The sequence below is a fragment of the Meles meles genome, chromosome 12 (genome assembly GCF_922984935.1).
Source record: "Meles meles chromosome 12, mMelMel3.1 paternal haplotype, whole genome shotgun sequence".
Taxonomy (NCBI): Eukaryota; Metazoa; Chordata; class Mammalia; order Carnivora; family Mustelidae; genus Meles; species Meles meles.
Genome location: NC_060077.1, coordinates 32,736,820 through 32,753,669, shown reverse-complemented (window position 1 = coordinate 32,753,669; position 16,850 = coordinate 32,736,820). Strand labels below are relative to the sequence as shown.

The window sequence follows — 16,850 nt, the reverse complement described above, 5'->3', positions numbered from 1 at the left end:
CGAGGACGCGCCCCGCCCCTGCCCCGCCCCACACCCTCCTCCCGGGGAGCCGGGTGGCAGAGCCTCCCAGACTCTGGAGCTACCGAGCCCCCTGGGCCCCGCCGGCGCTGACGTCTGGCGCGGCGCTCAGGACCCGGGCGCGGCCGCTCCTCGCCTTGGTGCCCTGGCCAGGCGAGTGCCCGCGGTACTCTGAAGCGACGCAGCTGTCGTCGCACACCTGCAGTCCTGGCCCACCGGGTGCACAACGCAGAGAACGCCAGGCCCCCTGATCCCGGCCCGCAGGCCCTGGCGCTGGGGCATGTTGGTCCCCTCCCGGGCCTCTGCGCAGATCTTTCCCTTAACATCTCGGAGCCTGTCCCTGGGGGTCAGATTGATGTTCCTGTTTCATGCTATTCCCGAACAGGGCCAGACCTCTTTCATCCGGAGACCTCCTGGCATTTATGAGGGTGGGAAATTTGTGACATTGTTTATTTCTTGCCCATCTCACAGCGCTCGGTTGTAAGGGTAAGGACAGGGTGTGCAGGATTCTCAGGCTTCCTTGCCCAAACTGCAGGTTTGGGGGTGTGTGTAGGTGGGAGAGCTAGGGTCGGTTGAGCCCCTCAGCCTCCCAGAGGCAGGGTGGAGCGCCCCTTGGGAAGCCGGTGAAGCATGGGGCATCTTGCCCTGCCTGGGATAGGCCTGTGGGCAGGCCCACCTCCTGCAGGAAATCCCACCCGCCAGCTCCACTGCTGCTGCCCACTTAAGGTGGACCCATGCCTTTGCAGTGCCTGGCTGCAGTGTGGCCAAAACAGGCTGAGCGCCCAGAGAGAGCAGTGCAGAACCTCTGGGAGGCTGGGACTCGGGTCAAGCTCTGAAGCCTCCACAGTGAGGACCAGCAAGTCTCTGTTCCCTCTAACATAGCCCCAGGGCTCTCTGCTTGGAAACCAAGACCCATCAGCGCCCTCCCAAGGTGGGAATCCACTGGGGCTTCAAAGAGGGGTCCTCACCCTCCTTGGCCCTGGGCACCTGCTCCTCTCTGGCCAGAATCCCTTGCTGCCCAGGGATCACTTTCTCAGGCCATGCTGCCACAGGCCTGGGGCTCCTTGGCCTGGAAGCCCCTCCCTGCCTATACGTGGGCCTTGTGAAGGCCCCAGCCCCAGCTTGGCAGGCTGCTGGCTGTGAGTCATTAAAAAGACCCTGAGCTGGGGGGCTGAAATTGGGGCATTAGTACAGCTCCTTAAGAATAGAAATGGTCATGGGCCTTTTCCCATAACACTCCAGCTGTAGCCTCTGCCTGGTGGGGAGCCCACTACAGGGGGCCTAGGTTGGGGGGAGCACCCTAGCACTGAGTGGCAGGCTTGGGACACAAAAGTGAGTGAAGAGCGGACACCTCCTTACCTCTGCCCATGGTGCCTCAACACCTGGAGATGCAAGGTCCAGGGTCCTCACAAAGACTCTGGCCAAAAGATGTCCTGCCCACGGCTTTGCCATTGCTCCCGCTCTTGTGCAACCCAGCACTGGGACCCCAGGCCCTGGAAGCCTCTGGATGCAGGCACACCCATGGGATGCCTCCCCACAGGCTCCCAAATTGTGACTCAGGCCCAGGTCTGACTCTGGGTCTGTGAAGGGATACCAGGACAGCTGAAAGCTGTGGAGTGAGCACCAAGTGCTGGTCATGGGGAGAAGGGGTGCTTGGTGCCTCCTTGGTGAGGTCCCTGCAGACTTCCTGGGCAGAGGGGAGTCCTGGGTGGGGAGAGGGGAGAAGAGCGGGGTAGACCTAGTGAGGCCTCCGGCCCAGGATTCCTCCTCTGCTAAGGAGTTAAGATCCCAGGGAAAAGGAAAGCAGAGCAGAAAGCTTGCCCAAGGGACTGACCTGGAACAGAAAGGTGTATCAACCCACTTCTCACTCCATCCCCAATACCATCAGCACCCCAATTATGGCCTACCTTTGCCTCTGCCACAAGGAGGAACTCACCTGAAAACACAGCTGCTGAGGGGCCTGGAGAGGCCCCACTGGCATCCCTGTTCATCCCAGTGGGACCGGATGTCAAGACTGTACGTCTCCCTTTCTGCAGCACTCTGCAGTGTCAGCAAGCCACCTGTAATGTAGCCTGATCACAGCACATCTCTGTTCCCCAGCCACTGTGAGGGGCCTACCCTGCTGTTGGGGTTGTCCCCACCCCTTAGAGACACAACTCTTCACTCAAGAGGAAAGAAGTCAGCCTGGGGTTTCACATCAAGTGGGATTCATCTTGTATTAGAGCCCAAAGCAAAAACAATGTTCAACAACCATTCTGTACTCAGTGAAAGGGGAGTCTGACTGCCCTTTCCCGAAGGATCAGGCCTGGGCCAACCTTTCATGCATCAGTGCATCCTGCAGAGGCCCAGGGGGAAGCAATAGCTGTCTTACGTCAAAACTCCAGTTCATCAACACAGGCAGGGTGCACAAGCTTCAGTGTCCCTCCTTGGCCGGAAGGGCCTCTGTGCCAACAATGACTTCAAGAGCACCCAGACCTGTGCCTCTAGAGGCATAAGGCTGCCAGGACACAACAGATGCACAGCATCCTTTGGAGGTGCTTCTCCGAGGTTTAGAACAAGACACGTCACGGGACACACAGAACACGTGGAGACGTCAGATAGAGCAGGGCCCAGCTGGTAGACTCTGGCCACACCATAAAGTACCTCCAGCAGGTGTCAATGGCCAAATGCTGAGTGAGGGTAATCTACTCCAGGGCCAGGTCCAAACTGGCTCCACAACCCCTCACCCACATCAGAGGACTGCATGACCACACTCTGGAGCCCCACTGGCCTCCCAGGACACGTTACCACGTGTGACCACGTGCTTTGAAAAGCCTGCCGGTGCACCAAAAACCCTCTTCTCCCACTTAGGACACCATTCAGACGCCATTTGTTTTACAAGACAAGCCCCCAAATGGCACCCATTTATATTCTTGCAAACAGCCTTTTATTTAAAGCTATTGCAGATATCCACAATTCCACCCAGATGGAGATGCCATGAGTGAGCAGGTAGGCCAATTTTCTCTGAGGACAGCAGCAGGGTATCCAAAGAGGGCTGTGGGGCCGAGCTCCCCACCCACCCAACACACTGCACCAGACTGGACAAGTGTGCTATGGGACCGGCCTTTCTCTCTGCCAGGGCCAAGGGCCAACCAAACGCAGCCTTGGCCAAAGCCTGGAAACCTACTTGGCCTTCCCATGTGAAAAGCCAGGGTGTAGTCTGGTGTTCTTCCTTTCCCTCCCCCAGAGGCAAGAAACAACAGCAAAACCCAGCAGAAGCCCACCTACTCCTTGCCACAAGGTAGAAACACACACCACAGCAAGCACCTCTGCCCCACCTTGGACACAGCGCAGCCCCAGAGGCCAGCAGCAGCCCCAAGCCCGAGGCAGAGCCAGGGGTGGCAAGTGGGCCCTGCAGCGCTGCCCCAGCACCCCGGAGCCAGCGGGCACCCACACTGCTCCCAGGACAGGGCCGGCGCACACATGCTCCTGCCCTCTGTGCAGGTTTCGAATGTGTCGTTTATTCACTATTTGATGACTATAAATAAGTGTTTCCACTATGGAAAAGAAAGTGAGCACAGTACATTTTCATGACTGGGGAATGGATTTTCTGAAGTCTTCTTCAATAGGGCAGAAACTTAGAAAAAAACAACCTGAATGTTGGAATTCAGTTCTTTATATAAAGTCCCTTGTAAAAACAAAACAGAATAAAAACAAACTGAAAAGAAGGGGCAGGGCAAAATTTAAAAAAAGAAAAAGGAGGAAAAGAACGGAAGGAAGAGAAAACAAGGGGCGGTGGCTTATTGCTCCTCCTCCGCTCCAGCCTTGCTCTCGGCGTCTTCCGACTCCTTGCTCTCCTCCTTCACGGAGAGAGCTTCTAGCTTCTCAGTCACCTTCTCGGCATCATTGTTTTTGCCCGACCCTGCTAAGACATAGGGGGACACAGTAAGAAAACCAAGAAGCGCTGCTCTCTGCAGCCCACCCACCTGCCATGGCCCTGGGCGAAGGCATAAGAACAGGCCACTTCACCATGTGCCGGCCAAGGCAGCCTCCAGGGGCACACAAACAAGTAGAAGCTCATGCGGGGGACGGGAGTCAGGGAGCTCAGTTATGTCAGGTCACTTGCTATGGCAGCCATCGTCAGGCCCCAAGCAAGCAGGTGACTGTGAGGACCTCCTGAGGCCTCCTTCGCTGTGGGCTCTAGTCACATGTCACTGGATCCCCAGGCTGGGAGCTGTGAGGCCAGGCAAGGGAGTACATGCTCGGGGCCCTGATGGCCAGCTCACTCCCCAAGAAGCACTCTGTGTCCCCAGATGGCTGTATCACCCTTGACAGGTTGAGGTGGTCACAGCACCCCGGGATGTTTCTGTGGCAGACGGAAAAAGCACCCGCCTGGGGCTGCAGCCGGATGCAGAGTGAGTCTGCGAGGAAGTCCCCTACCCAAGACACCATGTCACCTTTCTTTTCTCTCTCCTCGATCTCTTTCCTGCATTCTTCAAACTTTGTTTTGAATTTCTGTGCATCTGTGGAAAGAAGAGAAGAGAACTTCTAAGATCCCTGAGCAGTGAAGGGGACACATCTGGAGGGTCTGAAGAGTCAAGATTCACCAACGGCTCATCCCATGGCCAATTTGGACTTAAGGACACAGCTTTGGGCTCACTGCTACCCAGACCAGGCAGTAACTGTTTCTTGAGTCCCTCCTGAGACTGGTGGCTATGTTGCGCTGTCTCCCTCCATCTGACTCTGTGACAACCTGGGCACAGCAAAACATGGCACTGACAGCCAGACACAACCAAGGGGAGGAGCCTCCCTCCCACTCTGTTCTCCACTCACATCAGAGTTCCTGCTAGATGAGGCCCACTGGGCACTTCTGACAATGGGGGCTAGAAAGGGACATGCCTGCCCCGGGCAGACTGAATGCCCAGTCCCCTTTGAGGTTAAAAGGGAGAAGACCCTGCTCGTCACCTCAAAGCCCAGATGAGTCCTCATCGGCACATGGCTCAAGGTGCAGGGCTTGCATCCTGCCCCCAAGGGAGTACCAGACAGCAGGGTGGGACCAGTCCCGACCACACACTTCCCAGGCACTACCGGTTCTCCCCGAAAAGCTACATAGTCAAATGGGCGGCTGCAGTCAGGTGGTCCCCATGGCCCGGCACCCTGCTGCTTACTTTCAGCATTTAGGAAGCGGATGGCCAGCAGCTCTGGCTTGGGGCACTCGTCGGCAAAGTCAGCGTGGGTGTTCCAGACCCAGGCACGGTCGCTGCCCGCGTTCGGCTTCAGTTCCATCATCGGTGTGACTGGGGAAGAGGAACCATGTGAGAGTCCTGTCAACTGCGGCAAGGCCAACTGGCCCCAAAGGCCCTGGTTGCCAACTCAAGGTCCTAAACAAAGGACCCCTAGTTGGGGTCCACCAACCAGGCCTAAACGAAGTCCCGTGGGATACGGATCTTAAACATGTTTCTTTGCAAACACCTCGCATTCACTTAAAACAAGACTGCTCTAAATGTGGAAACAGGGCAGCCTGCTCCCTGACCCCAGAACACCTCAGCAAGTGTCTCCAGTTCCACTGGAACAAGGGCTCCAACACCAGCAGAGCTGCTCACGCCTAGCCCTCCCACCCTGTGGAGCACCCATCACATGGCTGTGTCCACATTCAGTCACACCATCAGAGACCTGGCCCATTGGGACGTGGGAGACAGAAACCGTATGTGGGGTGACCATCCTGGAAGGCATGGGGTCGGATCAGGGCAACCACTCTGACACTGTCCAGGGACTTGGGGGACGAGGCCACCAGAAGAGGACACAGTGGGGCTTGTGACATACATCATGGAAGACAAAGCCACGACCGGAAATAAGCACAGCTACTCTGGTGTCCTTGGGCTTTGCGCAGCCCCAAGGTGGAAAAGGGAGACAGGTTGCACAAAAAACAAGAGCAGCCCCAATGCCACCCCCACCGGTGTGCCCCTGCACCCCTGGCAGAGGTCTCCAGGGATGTGGGCCGGCCCCTGCTGAGCCCCAAACACACATGACCGTCTGAACCACGAACAGTCACACCATCTCAACACCTGGCAAGCCCTCGAACTGTAGGGAGCACAGAGGTGCCACTGCCTCCTCCTGCCACCACCCACTGGCACATCAAGGGTCTATGACATGTACCAGGTTCAGAACCTGCCTACAACCTGGAAACAACCCAATGACCCGACCAGGCTCTGGAAGAAGCACAGTGTGTCAGGAAGACCCCTGGGGAACAATTCAAATTGGAGTGGAGGCCAAGGGCCAGAAAAGACAGGCAGGGGTGGTGTGGTTCACAAGAGGATACCCAAGCAGCCCCTAAGGAAGGGCATGAAAGGGGCGCCTGGGTGGCTCAATCAGTTAAGTGTCTGCCTTCGACTTCGGTCATGATCTTGGGGTCCTGGGGGGATGGAGCCCTGTGCTGCACTCCCTGCTCAGTGGGGCATCTGCTTCTCCCTCTCCCTCCCGCTTGTGCTCACTCGTGCACTTGCTCTCTCAAATAACTAAATAAAATCTTAAAAAAAGGAAGGGCATTGGGGCACCTGGGTGGCTCAGTGAGTTATGCCGCTGCCTTCGGCTCAGGTCATGATCTCAGGGTCCTGGGATCGAGTCCCGCATCGGGCTCTCTGCTCAGCAGGGAGCCTGCTTCCCTCTCTCTCTCTCTCTGCCTGCCTCTCTGCCTACTTGTGGTCTCTCTCTGTCAAATAAATAAATAAAATCTTAAAAAAAAAAAAAGGAAGGGCATAAAAGCCCCTCTGCACCACCCCTCAGGGTCTCTGTAAGCCCGTCCATCCTTCCACACCATCTTTAAGAGCTGTTCTGCTCAGGTTCCTGCCTGGTCACCTGTGTGCCCTGATGAGGGGCCCCGCCCTGCCAGACATGCATTCTACCCAGTACTGCAGACATGGCCCTGGATCCAGAAGGCAGCCCCAAGCATGTCTGCTTCCCAAAACACACAGCACTGCAGGACAATCCAGAACCCAAGAGACTGATTTGGTGGGGAACTTACTGTCACCCCTTCACAGACCAGGCCCGATGTGGCTTTTCCAGCCCCCAGCCCCACCCCCACCATGTTGAACCCAAGGATGATGCATCACTCCTGTCCAAAGGCCTCAGCCTATCACCACCCACTACCTACTCAGTCTCACAGGCACAAGGATAAGGTAGCCACCTTCTCCCCCAACCCTTTTTCCCTTTTGTGTCCTTCTTAGAGGACACCCCTCAGGGACAAAACACACCCCAAAAGTGGGAACACTTCCTGATGGGCACATCTAATACATATGGGAGCACATGTCCTCACAACATACAATGTCATAGTCCCAAGCCCACACTGGCGCTTTGTGTCCACCCTGTCATGTCCTATCTGCCTGGACTCCACACCTCATATGTCAGAAACTTCTCTTGAGAGTCTGCCCTGAGTTCAGAGCACGTGGGAACACCTCATTTCCCACTTTAAGTTCCGAACACACCACGAATATGCGCCCCATGTCCCACTGCACTCCTGGGCACCCAGTGCAGCACTGAAGGCAACCTGGCCAAAGACCTGAGGCATCCTCGTGCGGGACTCAGAGTAAAAACACACCCCCCAGAAGCCACCTACTGTAGTGGTTGGCGCATATCTTCAGGGTCTTGTCCCTCCTCATGAGGAGGCGGATGGTCCCTTTTTCCTTATGCTTCAGAAGCTTAACGTCACCAGTGCCTCGTTCCTTCCACTCTGGGAGATCATTCTCTGAAGCGAATCGGAATAGCTTTGCCCGCCTTCAAGAAAAGCCATTGAGAGAGAACTTAGATGAGCAAAGAGGGAAATAAGTAGTGAAACACTGGCTTGGAAAGAACACTGGTTTTCTGTGCACTGAACAAATGGCTGTATCTGGTGCCTCCAGAGATGCCCTTTGCTTTCTTTGACCGTCTAGGACTACCGGTCAAAAAATTACCAAAAGAGCAAGACAATAACTAATTTCAAGTTTTTACTTAAAATAATGAAATGAGAAAGAAAAAACGACTTCCAACATAAAGACCCAACTTCTTAGCAAACATACCTCCAAGTACACCAAGTTTGCCTGTGATCACAGTGCCGGGGAGCCCCTGGGGTCCCATAGGGCCACAGGGATAACATGGAAGCAGGTGAGATCAAGGACCCCTGCCCTCCAAAGGACCAGCCCTTCCCTCTGCTGTGAGATGCCCCCTTTGCTTCCCTGGCCCCCCAACCCAGAGAGAGAGCTGCAGACCTCCACTCAGGCTGCCAGGCTCTGGCCAATACCCCGCCTTCCTGTCCAGAATAGCACCTCATACTGGGCCCAGCCAAGGCCCCCACCCAGCCAGACACTGAAGCCCACATGATGAGCCCAGCAGTCCTGCCTTTAGGGCTTTGGGCTGAAGCCTTCCATTCCCTTTCCCCACCCAACCCAAGCAGTGTTGGTCCATTTCCTGCATAACACTCTGTTCTCTCCCCCAAGCTCAGTTCTGTTAAGGGAAACAGTGCCCTCACAAGGATGCCACCAGAGCTTTCACCTGGAGCTCAAGGCCCCAGACGAAAAGGCCTGACCTGTTGGCCTTGCTTCCCTCAGGAAGGTCCTGTGCCCAGGACCGCCAGGAGCAGTTCTTAGCCCTTTGCAGGCACACATGTGTGTGACAGCAACAGCAAAAACAGCAGTCCCCAGTTCTGGGAGAAACCAGTCCCTGGCTATCGCACCATTTCTGGGCAAAGCAGTGATGTGAAGAACCAGTATCTTCAGGGACACGCCCACCACTCTCTGAGACCAAAGGGGTGTATGTGACTCTCCCTCCCCAGACTTTTGGGGGTGGTGGGAAGGGGCTCGTCTCCCCAGTCGGCCTTTCTTAGAGGGAGGGGTCACCGTCCCTGCCCCCCACTCACAGGAAAGCACTCAAACCCTCATCTGGCTCCTTTAATAGAATCTGAAGTGGAGAAGGAGGGGGCAGTGAGGGAACTCCACAGCTTAGACAGGAAAAACACCCCAGCCTATTTCCATTATCTTGTAAGGGAGCCTAGTGCTTCCTGTGATTCTGAGTCTCGGCAGTGCTGATTTTGTCACAAACATCGCAACACATGACTGGTTCCAGTGCTACTTAAAAATGTCCCTTGCCATTGGAGCTTCTCACTGAAGGTGCCAAAAAACACGTGGAGAGTAATTTTTAGAAAGTAATCTTGGTAGGCCTAACACTATCCACTTTCACTTATAATTCCAGGTGTTACTCTGTGCATTAAAAACACTGAACTGGGAGTTCCCAAACTTCAAGATGCCAGAATCTATAGTGCAAAAGAAAAATAATAATAATAATAATAATAATAATAATAATAATAATAATGGCAGACTCCTTGTTCAACCAGAGGAAGGGTGCCAAGGGAATCTTAGAAGTAATAAGCCTGTAAGGGGGCTGGTGAGATGCACCTATGTGGACAGAGCAGCAGGGACAGGACACCAGGGAGCACCTGTGCTCTCCACAGCACTGGCCACCAGAAGCAGGGGCACCCGGTGAAGAGTTATCCAACGAATGTATTCTAACAGCCGCCCTGATTTCCACATAGGATTAGCCATCACACAATTCCAAGCCCTTTCTTCAAGCCTTGGTCCAATTAAAAGTCAGGCCAAGACTCTGAAACCCATAAAAACCATAACTTCAATCTCACACTAAAGATTCCTATGTCTGGAGCAACACGAGCTTACTTACATTTTAAAAAGCTCTTCTTCATCTTCTTCCAGCGTTTTAATTTCTTGCTCAGGAAGAGAAACTATAGGCTCAAACTGGGGGTCGTGGTTGGACTCGTCTGCATTCTCAGTGGAGGTATCATGGTCCTCATGGGTGTCCTGTGGATTGAGGTGCAGAGAGGTGACTCTGCTGGCCCTGGAGCCTGGCCCCCACACAGAGCTCAGCAGTACCCACAGTGAGCAATCTCTCCTAGTGATCTGCCTCATCCCAAAGCAAGAGATTATGCCCACAGTCTTTCACACAAAGAGAGGTTTGCACCCACATTGAGAGTGAAATAAGATGCTGAATTTCGGCACCCTCCCCAGATGCATCAATCCCATGTGTGGACCGCAGGACAGAGGTCCCTAAAGTTGGGCCCCCTACTGGTCAAAGAGACACTGTCTCACCACTTTGCACCTCCGTTTCCTCACCTGGAATATGTGAATAATGACAGTACTAAGTGAAGATTAAAAGACACAATGACGGAGTAGAGCCTAAAGAAGAGTGCCACTCTTTAAGCAAATAACAACCCTTTGAATTTTTACTGGTTGGGGGGAAAAAGAAAAATCAGTGCTGTTGCTACTTAACAGGGCAAAAAAGTTACTACCCAACTGTTAGTATTTACATGGAATTCACAGTTCTGTCAGCAATTTTATGTTACATCAGAAAGTTATTGCCTCGACAGAAATCACACAATCGAGAGCAGTAAAATCCTGATCCAGTTTAGAAAACTACAGCGCACAAAGGATAATTTAGGTTCAAGTCTTACAAAACACGTGGTTTGGTGATCTGCAGTCCATAAAAAGCTGGGAGACTTTGCTACCAAACTCGAGCCAAAAAAGAACAAATATAAGACTTCGTTGCTTTCCTTGGTTGAACAGCAACTGCGGCTCGGCCGAGGGCAGCTCAACCCGAGTAGATGCCCGCAGTCAACAAAGCCGCCCCCACCCTGGGTCGGTGCGGCCACGACCCGACCACTTGGCTGGAACGCGAGCTTTCGCGACAGAGGCCTGTGGCGGTTCAAGACGGTAGAACAGAATGAATGAAGTGCTGCGTAGGCGACAGCAGGAAGGGACGCACGGTTTGGGTGGGAAGCCTGCAAGTGGGCCGAGCCGGAGGAAACCGGCCATTGGCCCCTCATCTCAATCGAGCAGCGAAGTACACTAGAGACCAAGAAGCCGGGCGGCGGGCCTCCCCACGCCCCGATGGAGCTCCCGGCCCCACCTGGGACCGCCCCAAGGTCACGCGGCCGCCCCGCAGCCCCCGAACACGCGCGCCCCAGGCATCGCGAGCCCTGGCACCGAAGGCCCCAGGTCGCGCTCCCCAAAGCTCCAACCACGCGCCACTGAGGCCCGCAGGCACCGAGCCCTCAAGCCAGCGGGGGTTGGCGGCGGCGGCAGCGCGGGCCGCCCACGTGGCCGCCAATAGCGGCCTCGGCCTCCAGGCCCCCACCCAGTCCCCGTCCGGGCCCGGCCGCACCTTGGCGGCCGCCATGGGGGCGCGGCGGCGGCGGCGGCTCGGCTGGCTCGGTCGTCGCTGGCTCCGCGGCCTCTCGGCGGCTGGTTGTAGCTCCTTTCCTCCGCGTCTGGCGCCGGCGCCTCCCGCCCTCCCGCTCTTCCCTCCGCCCCGCGACCCGAACCCCGACCCCTGACCCCGGCGGCGGGAAACGCGACGCGATTCAAAACCAGTGCAGCTTTATTGGCTCACACTGCGGACACTCTCATTGTCCAGCCCGCCCCGCGCTTCCCGCCAAAACGCCCGCGGCGCATGCCCGGCCCGCCCGGCAGCCAGAAGAGCGTGCACTCCCGGCGGCCCTAGCGCGCACTTCCGTCCCGCGGCGGCGCGCACCCCTGGAGCTCACGGAGGGGCAGGGGATCGAGGCTGGCGCGTGGTGATGACGTCACCGGAAGCCAGGATGACAGAGACGCGCGGCCTCGGCTGCACGCTTTGGCTGACGGGAGAGTGGCCAGCAAGGCGAGCGGCCGGCGCGGGCCCCTGGCGGGCGGGCGGCGTACCCCATACCCGAGACCCGAACGTGAGCACCGAGGGTTCAAGTCCCACCCCAGCCCGGGGCGGAGCCGGCGAGGGGCCTCGCGGCGTTGCAGCCGCCCCTCTGAGCGCCCGCTTCCCTTGCCTGGCCCAGGACCGGGCAGCGGAGGCGGCCCTCGTGGGGGACCCCAGTCTGGGCAGCGGACCGACCGGACGATGAGTGACAAGCTCGACAACGAAGTAAAGTGAAGGGAGATGCTGATGGGAGACGGAGGAGGAGATGAAGGAGAACGGGGTGTGGGGGGAGATGGAGATGGAGGCGGGATAGGAAACCGCTGGGAGAAAACGGGACGGGGGTAAGTTGGGAGAGAGGAAAAGGGAACGCGGTTAAGGCTGGGTGTAGATGCACTAGTGGAGGTCGGGATGTGGGGCAGGGGGCCCTGGGGCATTCAGGTTTAGGGTCCAGCCTTCAGCCCAGTCCTTACCTGTCTCCACACAGGGTCCTGTGCTCATGGAGGGCTGCAGCCAAGACAGCAGCAGTGCCCAGGGTAGCTCTGCAGCCGTCGTCGCCCCCCAGGAGGAAGACAAGGAGGAGGAAGGGGGTGTTGAGGCGGCTGCAGAGTCCGTGCCTCAGCCAGGGCTCTACAGCTACATCAGGGACGACCTGTTTACCTCTGAGATCTTCAAGTTGGAGTTGCAGAACGTGCCCCGCCACGCCAGCTTCAGTGATGTCCGACGCTTTCTGGGCCGCTTTGGCCTGCAGCCTCATAAGACCAAACTCTTTGGGCAACCTCCCTGCGCCTTTGTGACATTCCGCAGTGCTGCTGAGCGGGACAAGGCCTTGCGTGTGCTGCACGGTGCCCTCTGGAAGGGCCGCCCACTGAGCGTGCGCCTGGCCAGACCCAAGGCTGATCCTATGGCCAGGAAGAGGCGGCGTGAGGATGAGGGTGAGCCAACAGCCACATGTATCGCAGATGTAGTGACACCTCTTTGGACCGTGCCCTATGCTGAGCAGCTGGAGCGGAAGCAGCTGGAGTGTGAGCAGGTGCTGCAAAAGCTCGCCAAGTGAGTGTGGGTGCAGAGCGGCCCCTTGGCCCCAGAGCTCTGCTCGGCTCTGTGCTTGTTCAGCCTATCCTGTGTCTTGTACAGACATCCTCAGGGCCTGCACAGTCTCTTGGGTAGTTAGCCGGTAAAACCCATGTATAATCAGTCTGGATAGTTGGGTCCTGAGGGAGGGGCCGGGTACCTAGGCATTTAGAGAATGGCTGGGGATGGTTGCAGGGGAAGCGGACTGAGTCCAACCTTGGCCCCACCTCATCCTGCAGGGAAATTGGGAGCACCAACCGCGCTCTGCTGCCCTGGCTACTCTCACAGAGGCACAAGCACAACAAGGCCTGCTGCCCACTGGAGGGGGTTAGGCCATCACCCCAGCAGGTCAGGCCTGGCTAATGTGGCCAGAAACTCATCTCATGTTCTTAAAGGAGCTCTTCTCACCTATTTCTGCCATCCCTCTTCTGCTTTGCATTTGCTGTTGGTATTCATGGTGTGACTGTTACTTGTTGTCAGCCCCATCCCTTGGATGGCCAGGGTAAGGGCAGACATGTCTCTCTGCCTCCCCGCAGACCGAGTATCGTAATAAGTGTGAGTTTCTGGTCGGCGTTGGGGTGGACGGGGAAGACAACACAGTCGGCTGTCGGCTTGGCAAGTACAAGGGCGGGACGTGTGCTGTGGCCGCCCCCTTTGACACCGTGCACATCCCTGGGGCCACCAAGCAGGTGGTGAAGGCCTTCCAGGAGTTCATCCGGTGAGGGCTTATGGCTGGGCTGGGGGCCCCAAGAAGTTCTGAAGTGGTAACTCTCTCTCTCTGGGAGCAGAGTCTGCCTGGGGGCGGATTCTGGGATTGTGATCTGGCGGGTGTGGCTGGAAGAGAGAGCAGGGATGCTCACCCAGTCCTGGTTGGCAATGTTGGGGGACTCAGGGCCATTCATGGCTCCCACAGGTCCACTCCATACTCAGCGTACAACCCAGAGACGTATTCAGGCCACTGGAAGCAGTTGACTGTGCGCACCAGCCGCCGTGGCCAAGCCATGGCCATTGTCTACTTCCACCCCCAGGTCTCAGGCGGGGTGGCCCTCGTGGGGGAGGATGTCTGGGCCACAGTGAGCTGTGACACAGCCTTACAAGGCCTTTTTTGCTGCTTACCCAGAAACTGGGCCCTGAGGAACTGGCCGGGCTGAAGGCCTCCTTGGCGCAGCACTTCATGGCGGGGCCAGGCAAGGCCACTGGGGTGACCTGCCTCTACTTTGTAGAGGAGGGACAGCGGTGAGGAGCTTGGGTAGGGGTGGGGCGGGTCCCTGCAAGGGCTGGTGACACTAACGGATGTAACCCTACCACCCACAGAAAGACTCCAAGCCAGGAGGGCCTGCCCCTGGAGCATGTGGCTGGAGACCGGTGCATCCATGAGGACCTGCTTGGATTGACTTTCAGGATCTCTCCTCATGCCTTCTTCCAGGTAGCCCTGAGTTTCTGGGGATCATGAGGATACATGGGAGGGGGAGCTTGACATGACGTCAGGATGTGATGGGGACAGTGGCCTAGGGCAGTGATAAGGGATTAGCCTGGGGAGAACATCCAGCCAGGAGAACCACAAGCGTTGTAAGGTAGGAAGATCATTTCCTATTAGATTTTCTGATCACCTTTTGGGAGGGTCATATGTAGGGGTAGAACAGGAGTTGGGGTGACACCAGGGCTCTGGTGTGAGCTCTGGCACTCAGAAAAGAGGTGAAGGGTGGGTTATCACCATCAAGTTACTCTTTAAAGCCAGGAGATCGGGCGGAATTGCTAGGCATGATGGGATTGAGGGTCATTCTGAGGACTGGGCTTCTGGCACTCAGACAGCTAGATGATGAGGGGCAGGGGGCTATCTGGAGACCTGCGAAGAGGGTGAGTGACCCAAGGATGGGGCCATGGAGGCCCCCAGGCAGAAGAATGCCCAGGGAATGCAAGTGCTTGGGGGTGAAGAGGGTTGTACAGGAGAGAGGCCAGTGTGGGCAGCGACTCTGTGGGCCCACTCTCCAGGTGAACACTCTGGCAGCCGAGGTGCTCTACACAGTCATCCGAGACTGGGCCCAGCTGGACACACAGAGCACAGTGCTGGATGTATGCTGCGGCACAGGCACCATTGGCCTGGCTTTGGCCCCAGTGAGCTCTCCTTCCCCACTGAGAACACCATCTCCTCACCCCTACCCATGTTATCACCTGCCTCCTGACTAGTCCCAGTGACCCCTCCCCCCAGCCTAGTCCAGATCCTCTTTCACTCCAACACCTCCTGCCATTTCTCTCCCTAAGGCGGTGGGGATGGGGCAGGGTGTCATGAATCTGTCCTTTTCCTGGTTTCAGAGAGTGAAGAGAGTCGTGGGGATTGAGCTGTGCCAGGAGGCCGTGGAAGATGCCCGGGTGAATGCCCGAGACAACGGTGAGAGCCAGCGCTCTGCACAGGGGGTGGGCAGCAGATGCTCCTGCTGTGTACCTCAACACAGCACCAGGGACCCAGCCAGTGGCTGTTAGGGCCTGCAGTGGGGTGAGGGGCAGAGAGTGCAGTAGGCCACCTGCTGCGTGGACTGAACAGTGTGCCCCGGATGCCAGAGCTGGATGAGGATGAGCTGGCTCCTTAGCCAGCAGGTCTTCCTGGGACACCTCTGGCCAGGGACTTAAAGACACCGTGCAGACTCTATGGGATGAGGGTGTTCTGGGTCCCCTGTGACAGGGCTGTGGTTTCATGTCCAGAGTTGAGCAATGTGGAGTTCCACTGTGGGAGAGCCGAGGACCTGGTGCCCACTTTGGTGAGCAGACTGGCCTCCCAGCAGCTCGTTGCCATCCTGGACCCGCCCCGTGCTGGCCTGCGTAAGTGGCCTCCATCTGGGAGGTGTCATGGGGAAGCAGGGGGCAGGGGTGTCTGGCTGGCACACCACATGGCACAGCTTTAGGCCTGATGCCCATCCCTTTGAACCTCCTCAGATTCCAAAGTGATCCTGGCCATCCGAAGAGCTGAGAACCTCAAACGGCTCCTCTATGTCTCTTGCAACCCCCGGGCGGCCATGGGCAACTTTGTGGAGTGAGTGTGAAGCAGGGGGTCTGGGGGTGGCCCCAGGACTGGGTGGACCAGGGACCCAGTGGACCCATGTGGCTGACCTTAACATTCCTTTCCTACCACAGCCTCTGCAGGGCTCCATCTAACCGGGTGAAGGGCACCCCCTTCCGGCCTGTCAAGGCTGTGGCTGTGGACCTATTCCCGCAGACCCCACATTGTGAGATGCTCCTCCTGTTTGAGAGGGTGGAGCACCCCAATGGCATAGGGGCCCTGGCACCCCAGGACCCTCCACCCCAGCCCCCACCAGGGCCCCTAGTGGACACCGTACAAGAAACCAGGGCTGCTGCCTCTTGCTAGGTCCCTGGAAAACTAGAACCTTGCCCCTTCAGAACAGGGGGTTCCCCAAGTCCTTGCCTTAGGATGCTCAGGCAGCATCTAGAAGGCACAAGACTTGGCTGTCCATCTGGTCCCCATGGATCCTAGGCTCCCATAGCCTGTCCCCTACCACTCCTCCCCTTCTTTCCGGGTTATCTGGGATATAATGCTAGAATAAAGAGTTTCTCAACTACTGATGTTACTGTGATGAAAACTGCTTAGCACACAGTGTTCCCTTTTGCCCACCCACTGTAGGTGCCGGGGGCAAGGTCAACAGGGCACCCTGAGCAGCCAGTCTGAGCCTCCATTCCTGCTAGCACTCTGCCAGCCCCTCTGCATGGCGGCAAGTCAGAGTAGAGTGTGCTGACAGCATCAGGTTTTATGCTTAATGCCGGGGAAGCAAACATCTCATGGCCCAGAGCCAGCTATACACATAAGGTAGAACACACGGCAAGGGGCAGCCTGTCTGCGCAGGTAGGCCCTGTGGTCTGCCCATTTTCCCTGTGCCTTGTGAGATGAGGTTCCGTCCCCAGCCTAATGGGAGCTGGGGCTGGGATTGGATGCTGCCCAGCTACTGTAGGAACGGTGTGACCGGGCACAGACTAAAGGGGCTATTTCTGGTGAGTTGAGGGTCCATAGCCTCACATGCTAAGAAAGAAACACCAGTCATTCCCTTTTG

At 56.9% G+C, this 16,850-nt stretch overlaps 2 protein-coding genes and 1 non-coding gene across 5 annotated transcripts; 1 reads left to right on the top strand and 2 right to left on the bottom strand.

Annotated features, from left to right (window-relative positions):
- Positions 1-3,496: 3,496 nt before the first annotated feature.
- On the bottom strand, positions 3,497-11,364 carry RANBP1 (RAN binding protein 1). Of its 2 annotated transcripts, none has more exons than XM_046025766.1 (6): positions 11,197-11,364; positions 9,700-9,836; positions 7,610-7,767; positions 5,166-5,294; positions 4,455-4,520; positions 3,497-3,922 (listed from the first exon to the last, which is right to left on the bottom strand). In XM_046025766.1, exons 1-6 carry the CDS (start codon positions 11,209-11,211, stop codon positions 3,798-3,800), a joined length of 630 nt encoding a protein of 209 aa, XP_045881722.1. In that variant the 5' UTR covers positions 11,212-11,364; the 3' UTR covers positions 3,497-3,797. The 2 variants fall into 2 exon arrangements, with proteins under 2 accessions (XP_045881722.1, XP_045881723.1); XM_046025767.1 differs by having other exon boundaries at positions 3,497-3,919; positions 11,197-11,362.
- On the bottom strand, positions 4,297-4,422 carry LOC123954803. Its single transcript, XR_006821164.1, has one exon. It is a non-coding gene; the product is annotated as a small nucleolar RNA SNORA77 (small nucleolar RNA).
- Positions 11,365-11,648: 284 nt separating the features above from the next.
- Positions 11,649-16,358, top strand: TRMT2A (tRNA methyltransferase 2 homolog A). Of its 2 annotated transcripts, none has more exons than XM_046025765.1 (12): positions 11,649-11,752; positions 12,206-12,771; positions 13,032-13,140; positions 13,329-13,510; positions 13,706-13,820; positions 13,913-14,028; positions 14,107-14,218; positions 14,785-14,907; positions 15,106-15,181; positions 15,493-15,609; positions 15,724-15,820; positions 15,922-16,358. In XM_046025765.1, exons 2-12 carry the CDS (start codon positions 12,218-12,220, stop codon positions 16,151-16,153), a joined length of 1,833 nt encoding a protein of 610 aa, XP_045881721.1. In that variant the 5' UTR covers positions 11,649-11,752; positions 12,206-12,217; the 3' UTR covers positions 16,154-16,358. The 2 variants fall into 2 exon arrangements, with proteins under 2 accessions (XP_045881721.1, XP_045881720.1); XM_046025764.1 differs by having other exon boundaries at positions 11,649-11,946.
- The last annotated feature ends 492 nt before the right edge of the window (positions 16,359-16,850 follow it).

Coding starts and splice junctions, on each gene's coding strand:
- RANBP1 (XM_046025766.1), bottom strand. Junction 7,768..9,699: donor GAAGAAGAGCTTTTTAAAAT/GTAAGTAAGCTC, acceptor CTTTTCTTGAAG/GCGGGCAAAGCTATTCCGAT. Junction 4,521..5,165: donor CCGCTTCCTAAATGCTGAAA/GTAAGCAGCAGG, acceptor TTCTTTCCACAG/ATGCACAGAAATTCAAAACA.
- TRMT2A (XM_046025764.1), top strand. CDS start 11,923: ATGAGTGACAAGCTCGACAACGAA. Junction 13,141..13,328: donor TTAGGCCATCACCCCAGCAG/GTCAGGCCTGGC, acceptor GCCTCCCCGCAG/ACCGAGTATCGTAATAAGTG. Junction 15,821..15,921: donor GCCATGGGCAACTTTGTGGA/GTGAGTGTGAAG, acceptor TTCCTACCACAG/CCTCTGCAGGGCTCCATCTA.